General features: G+C 36.5%; 1 protein-coding gene across 1 annotated transcript in view; it reads right to left on the minus strand.

The window, feature by feature from the left end:
• The window catches only part of TGDS (TDP-glucose 4,6-dehydratase), a 12,303-nt gene extending 4,738 nt beyond the window's left edge, over nucleotides 1-7,565 (minus strand). Inside the window, exons 1-7 of the mRNA XM_009891894.1 lie at nucleotides 7,549-7,565; nucleotides 6,978-7,044; nucleotides 6,504-6,572; nucleotides 4,445-4,535; nucleotides 3,280-3,422; nucleotides 1,601-1,699; nucleotides 661-720 (exon numbers count right to left, since the gene is read on the minus strand). Coding sequence (XP_009890196.1) covers nucleotides 661-720; nucleotides 1,601-1,699; nucleotides 3,280-3,422; nucleotides 4,445-4,535; nucleotides 6,504-6,572; nucleotides 6,978-7,044; nucleotides 7,549-7,565 — 546 coding nt within the window. The remainder of the gene's footprint in view (nucleotides 1-660; nucleotides 721-1,600; nucleotides 1,700-3,279; nucleotides 3,423-4,444; nucleotides 4,536-6,503; nucleotides 6,573-6,977; nucleotides 7,045-7,548) is intronic.
• Nucleotides 7,566-7,803: the final 238 nt, after the last annotated feature.

The following is a 7,803-nucleotide window of genomic DNA, read 5'->3' on the forward strand; positions in this document are numbered from 1 at the left end:
CACGTAAAAAGCAATTCAACTTAAAAAATATCTCAATAGAACTGCAAAACTATAGCTACATTTCACATCAGCTCCAAACCATAAAGAGTACATGTGATTATCACTATCATTCCATCCGTTTATTTTCATTCACCAGCATAGCAGATCTTGGTACTGCCTACAAAGGCAACTCCCTCTCACTAATAACCATTTTAAATAGTTACCCCGCAAAGTATGTGTGGACGCATGCAGAAAACAAGTTGCTTTCCACTACTTCTCACCATGTATCTGATTGCTATAACTTTACCTTACCTATTTTCTGTACGGGTTGCAACATCTTATTCTATACCAGACATATTTTTTAAATGTTTACCTTATTTATTAAACATTCCTAATTACAGCACATGACATGCGAGTTAATTTAATTTGTAAGGGAATCCTGCCATGACACGGGGCAGCTAAATATCTTTTGAAAACTAAAAAAAAAATTACAAAACAAAGGCATTGTAGTAAAACTCAATTAAACAAATAGAATTCTCTAACTGATGCTTTACTGACCACCAGAAAACACAAGTTCACTGTGTTCACTGTTCAGTCCATTCTTATGGGAAAAACGTAACGTCACTACAACCCTAAATTATGGTATAATGAATCTCAGAGTAAAGCACAGGTTTAACTTACTTTTTCTGGGTACTGGTGTGGTCCATACACGTTACTGCTCCGTGTGATAACAACTGGGAACTTAAAAGCATTAAACATGCATGTGATTACATAAGAAAATACATACCAGTAAAAATCTGTATTACTTATTGATCAGCAAGAAGCCTAAACTGACACACACACAGTGCTTATTCAAAAATCTGCAAACATTAATTAAAAAAAAAAAAAGTATCTTAGAAACATTAATGAATTAAGCTACTGATACTGCTGTCAAATAGGAAGGGTCTAAAGCCTTCTCAGTATGTTAGAAGCACCCCAAGTGACAAATGTTTGTAATCTCTGTCTTGCTATGGAACCACCAAAACACGTTACATACACGTATCTGGCTGACTGAAGACTAACTTACTACTTCTTATTCCAAGAAAACATTTCATGGACATTAACATCTTATTCAAGTCAGCTTTATGTCAAAAACAACACCACAGAAGGCAACATCAAGAACAAAAGACCGAAGTATTTAAAATTTTAAATATTTTTGCTTAAACAAATCTGAGTAATGGGGTGTGTGTGTCCTTTCTTTTTTTGCTTTCTCTATAAGCCTAGTCTTAATAGAATTTGAACTTTGCATATTCTACTTCTCTATAAAAAGATTTCCTTCAAGCCTAATACTTTAAATTGCTAACATTTTCTTTGACTATTTTATCAAAGGACATTTTTAGACATTAAAGTTTAGATTAAAAAAAAAAAAAATTAAAAACACTTGACCTCTCCCCACTGCGTTGCAGCATATCTCCACCAGTAAGTGATAGACAGCCTCCGACACATCCAAACTACGAGACTAGCAATCAGGAAAGAGGTGGCACTGTGTGGACTAGTACTGATTTTTCTTTTATACTCCTATATATGTAATGAAGACACTTAAGTATGGGCTTCAGCGTTTTTGAAGCTTGCATCAACTTACTTGGTACCTCTCCCAGTAAGACTGAACAAAACACTCTGCAGCTGCTTTGGAGGAAGCATAGGGATTTGTTGGCCGTTTTGGTGAAGATTCATCAAATTCCTAAAATGAAAAGAAAAAATTGCATTACTCAATTTCTTTTGTCCAGATAAGTCTTAAAAGTTACAAAAAGCTGCAGTTGCAACTGAAATAAAAATGCCTAAATGTCCAACCACACCAGTCAGAGAAAGTCACCCTTCTACTTACAGCAGAAGACCAATAACAAAGGACAGTTTTTATACTTCTAGCATAGTACCTCATAGTAGCAGGTCCTTAGATTTTTATCTTTTAAAATAATCACTGTTGCCACAGGGGAGGTTCAATCCTTTTCAGACTCATATTGCCTCAGAGTGCCATGGCACCACAGCTAGCAAATTGACCTTTCAGTCCTAAATAAAAAGGGCCCATTTTTCCTCTTCTATAAACTTTATTTCTATAAGAAAAGTAGAATTTCAACCTAAAGCCCTCCAAAGCAAGGCTTCAACAATTCTGACCTGTTCCAGAACAAGTAGCTTAATGGCCATTGTGCCACTTCTATCTACTTTTCACCTAGGGGGGAGGAAGGGCCGGAGATACAGTAATGAACCAGAAAGGAGGGATTCTACACTGCCTGAGGTCCAATTTATAACAATCACCTTAACATGTGATTAAAACACTCACTGTTCTTTCCTGACCTTTGCCTCTAAAATTAATTGACCCTGATTTACTTTTTGACACCCACCCACCCCAAAAAAGAACTATTATGATTCACAAAGAGAAGGGGAAAACAGATTAAACAAAAGTGCTCTTTTCAAGGCCCAGAGGCAGAAAAAGTTCACTTGAAGTTGCCTCAGCCAAACCACTGGTCTACATGCAGGAACATCCTTGGGTATCATAAAAGCCTACAGATCTAAGTTGTGTTGAAGGTACTGGTAAAGACGTTGCAACAGGAAGAAACCGCACATGACTTTTCTGAAATACAGTAGTCATTTCACAGCTTATGGCACAAGACTCCTTGGCCGTTATTTACACCTTCAGAAAGATGAGCATGCATAATTTGCCTTTTTACTAAGCTAAATTACATTTCCTGTATTAAGGTCAGGAATAAGTTGTCAAGAATCAAAAAGATTTCCATAGAACAATAAGAAACATCTGCATATTTCTTCCAGTAACACGGGAACTGTTTGCTGTTCAAATTGTCAGTAGCTACAGTTCTGTTACTATTTCAGTTAGAGTATTAAACAGTTCCCTGCCTGTCAAGTTCATAGTCAAGGCAGAGCAGGAAAAAGTTAAATAAAAAAAAAAATTTAAAAAAGAACAACATACTGTACACATTACTGAAGTCTCACAAATTCTCCAAGGCAAAATTTGTATAATACATTCCTCTGATACTATCTCTGAGGTGTATTCACTTGTCATTAATGACCCCAATCTCACTGCTTTAGGTAATACACATTCAATATAAAACATCCTACAAGAAAAGATTCAGGACAATTTTGATACTTAGCTTTCTAGAAACAACCAGTGCTTGTTTACAAGTTCCAGTATTGTCAAAAATAGCTCCAAAGTCATACATTTACAGAGGCCAAGGAAAGTTAGACTCTTCTTTTTTTCACTATTAAAAGCAAGTAACGCTAAAAAAACTCAGGCACTTTCAAACTCACCTCATCAGTGCTACCTCCATATACTTCATCTGTACTAACATAGACAAACTTCTCCACATTGGCTTCATGCGCAGCAGCAACCAGCACATTAGTGCCATAAACATTCACATAGGTGAATTCCAGGGCATGCCAAAATGAAAGATCTATGTAAAAAAATTCAAACAATTCTGATTAAATTTAGGTGAGACATAGCTTTCTATTGAACTATAATATTAGAGACTGCAATACAGCCTGGAACTTTACCACTAGTTCTTTGATTGTCAGACAGCAAGGTCATTATTAAATGAAGATACTTTCTATACTTACTTGAAAACAAAATGCTTGCTCTCAACAAGAGGCCAGAATCAGGAACAAAAGCTTGTTGGCTACAGATGGTTCCATTTGAAATACCATCATCTAACTTTACTTAAGTGGCAATATAACTACTTCTCCCTCAACAAGGAAGAGCCACCTCAGTAAGAAAAGTATCATTCAGATACAGTTGTAAGATGCAGTATTATAGACCTATTACTGTTAATTAACTAACATCTGTTTTAATTCTTAGAATAGTCCCACTGACCCAATGACTTTGTGCATGTCAAATCTGATAATTTTGAGAAGTATTTTCCTGGAGAATTCTTCGAGGATTTCTTCTCATGATGAAAGGAGTATGGTAGCGATAGTTCTCCTTAACAGTGTTCCTAAAGAGTGGTAATCTGTAATAGGCACTTCTAAATGTAATTCACTCCGTCTTCTTAGAATCCAGGCAGGATTCTGAAGGGAGATACACCTAATCCTTCAGCTTCCACACTGCGTTTTTGCCTGCAAGGTTGGACCCAGCCAAGTAAAAACTTAAGACTATGTACAAACTCTTTTTCCATTGTGTTCGTGACTCCACTAGTACAGTCGGTTACATGTGTGTCTAGATGGAATTTGAAAGTGTAATAAAACAAAAGGGCATTACCATTTATGTGCAATGAAAATAGAGAACAGCGAGATGAAGCACTTTTTAAATTAAGGTTGTGAACCTCCTTTAAGTTAAAAAGGCGAGCACACATTGAATCATGTAGTTCGTAGAGACAAACTGTATCATTGTTTTATATGAAGGGAAAAGACAAAATATCGATACATATTTCAAACAAATATACTCATGGAAAATAATACCAAAACATGCAATAATGCTCACCTACATGTGTTTGGGCTGCAAAATGAAGGACTATATCTATTTTCTCAGTTTCAAAGAGCTGTTTAATAAAATCAGGTTCACAAATATCTCCCTAAACAGCAACAAAAAAAAAATCATTAACAATTTTTTTTTGATAGAAAATAGTAATTTTTCATTTGTACCAAGCATCAAATAACAAACCATTACAAAGAAAGCACAGGATACAAACAGCATTACCAACTGGGTTTCAGGCAACTTATCGATGCCATGTCTAAAATAAGACCAGATATAAGTTTCACGCATTCTGAGCAACAGTCTCAACGAAACTTATTTCAGCATTTATATTACTATTTAACATTAGAAACAGCATCGCCCCCAAAATATACACAAAAGTATAGGGTGTAGGTTGCTGAGGTTGAAATGAGAAGTTCCCACAACAAATAAAAGCATTACTGGAGTCCGGCTAACGGACAGTGACACCTAGTGGTATTATAAAAGGTGAAGTGGATTTTCATGTCTCTCAAGGGTATAGTTTTTTTGTTGTTTGTTCTGGTAATTTACTTTTTAAAATTTATATATTTAGAAGATAATCAGATATCGACACCCAAGCCATTCTTTAGTTCGACACAGAAGGAACAGTAGCTTCTAAAGGTAAACGCAAGCTGAGAAAAAGCCTTTCATAGTTATCTATTGGCTCAACTTAAACAAAATAGTACCTGAGGAGGAGTGTCCTGGGGAGGAAAACTTTTGTATTTTCAATAACAAGGCAATTAACTAAAAATAGTTCAAATGCACCTATGTTTTGAGAAGTTCTCAAGAAACAATTCTGAACAACAGCCTCAAAGAAGTATTGTATGTCAGAAATGGGAAGAAGATGAACTGACTTTCCTATTTTTCATGTCTGAAAAGAACTGAAACACTCCAATAAATACACTTCAGGCTCATATGTTATTTTGAACTAAATGGTTACAATTATTGAGCTTTTTTAAAACTGAATTTCCAACTCAATACATCTATGCTGAGCAACAACAGAAACTGTGACCAAACTATATCTTTCACACAGCTCCCTACGCAAATTTTCTAAACTTTTACTTCTCTACCTTCCAAAACAAGCTTCTTTTCTACAGCACCACTACAGCTTTTATCCTTTCTGCTCTCTCCTAAGGGCAGTAATAGTGCTACAGTTCTAATCGTAAGGCTTGTCCATCACAGAGTAATTTTTCCAGTGCATTTTTTCTTAGTGTAAACTGCTTGGCTGCATACAAGCTCTGATCAACCTTCCTTCCAAAAATAAATAAATAAATAAATAAAAAACACCACAACACCCAAGAAGCCCTCAAAACAAAACATAAACCAACCAACAACTGGAAAGTTGGAATGAATTACACCAGTGTAAGTTCTGTGAAAACATACTCCTACTCTAGTCCAGAAGCAGTACAGCTACATCATTCCTTGTTACTATCCCCCTGTTCCAAAACAACTATGACTACACAGCATCAACAGCAGCAAAAGTGAGAACGTAGCCTGATGTCTAGTGCTAACAAAACAAGAAAGAGCGTGCTGCACACCACGGAATATGACAAGTGACAGTGTTCGGAGGTGCAAAATCTAAGCATCAGAGAAGCATGGAGGAGCCAAATCTGAGTCCATCTTGTCCATACCACCTATCAAAAGTGAAACAATCACCCCTAAAACTATTCATCTCCATAATTAAATGAGGCTTTTACCAACTCTGTGCCTTTATTATACAATAAAATATACCAACTTTCAAAAGACTACTTCGTATAAGAGACGGAACACACTGCATATTCTCATAGACTTCTGTGGATGAAATATGAAGTCTATTAATAAGGTAAACAGATGAAGTAAATGCTGTTATGGCCATCTGACTGTCACATACACTGTCATATGACATACACGGACTCATCCTTGACAATGAGTTAGTAGAAATAATTTCAACTTTACCATAAATGAAAGCAGTGGCTTCTAGTTTGGGGAGCTCTGGAGACCACATTACCTTGATATGAAGGCATAAAAATCAGTAAAAAGTCAAGTTTCCTAGAAGAGAAGGCTTTATCACCTGGATAAACTTGTAGTTTTCCTTCTCAGAGACAGTTTCAAGATTCTTCAAGCTTGCACAGTAGTCGAGCTAAAGAGAAATACCCACAGAATATCATTAAGTGGGCTTTGTGAAAGATCCAATCTGATCACTAGAAAATTTGAGAACAACATAAAAACTTCTTTCAAAAGCTATTTTGCAAGCAGATATGATGAAGCTTTAACAACATGAAACCCTGAAAGGTATCCTAGCTGCAAAAATTCTTAAACAGAAGTTTAGAACTTCAGAAGTTTCCTCCTTTTTTTTTTTTTTTGCAAATAATTATTTACAGTGTGCACATGAACAGCAATTGATTTTTTTTTACATAGGTACAAATGGATAGACAAAGAAAAACTTAATAAATAACAATAATCCACATAAATTTCCAGATGATATCGATTGCATTAAAAATAATTTTAAAGTTTCCCATATCAAGAAAGAAAACACGCTACTTACCTTATCTAGATTTATAATCAGATAGTTTGGATAGTTTTTCACGAGAGAGACGACTACATGTGAAGCACTGAAGGATAGAAGAATAACATATTTTACAATTATATAGTTAACTGTAAGCTAACAAAGAGGTAACAAATTACAAATAAGTTTAGCAATATCAAAAGGCTTTGGGGGAAGAGGGGACCATACTCAAGACAGGTGAAAGAGGAATTCACAGATATATTTTAAGGTATGTTCTATTGTTAATGCCCATAACTGCATAGAAACTAAAAATCAGATTAAAAGTTCACACTACAACAAAAGAAGGCAGCACTGCTCACAGCCACCTAAAAAAAAAAAACCCAAACCCTGTTATATGCTACATGCAATTGATATTCTAAAATACTTTTACACTCTTATGTTTATACTGCTGCTAGGTGTAAGAAATGACAGCCTGACTACCAGATGGCATTCCTCTTTGGTACAGTCTTGCGTACAAGAAGCTCACCCTGAGAGTTTAGGTTTAGCAAGGCTTATTCACATCTCCAGCCCCCCAAGCTGGGGGGTGCACACAGAAACCTCACCCTCTCACAGCTTCAGGCTCAGCATGCTGAAGGGCCCGAGCTTAAGATGGACCTGAACTTCCTCTGCTTCGAGCAGAGCCCACAGCACTGGGGAGTGGAGCTGAGAAACGACAGTTGGCTCAAAGCACAGCCACCCCCTACCCCACCCCTGACCTGAACTTCCTCTGCTTCGAGCAGAGCCCACAGCACTGGGGAGTGGAGCTGAGAAACGACAGTTGGCTCAAAGCACAGCCACCCCCTACCCCACCCCGGCTGAGCCTCAG

This window comes from Charadrius vociferus, unplaced genomic scaffold, assembly GCF_000708025.1.
Source record: "Charadrius vociferus isolate BGI_N301 unplaced genomic scaffold, ASM70802v2 scaffold110, whole genome shotgun sequence".
NCBI lineage: Eukaryota > Metazoa > Chordata > Aves > Charadriiformes > Charadriidae > Charadrius > Charadrius vociferus.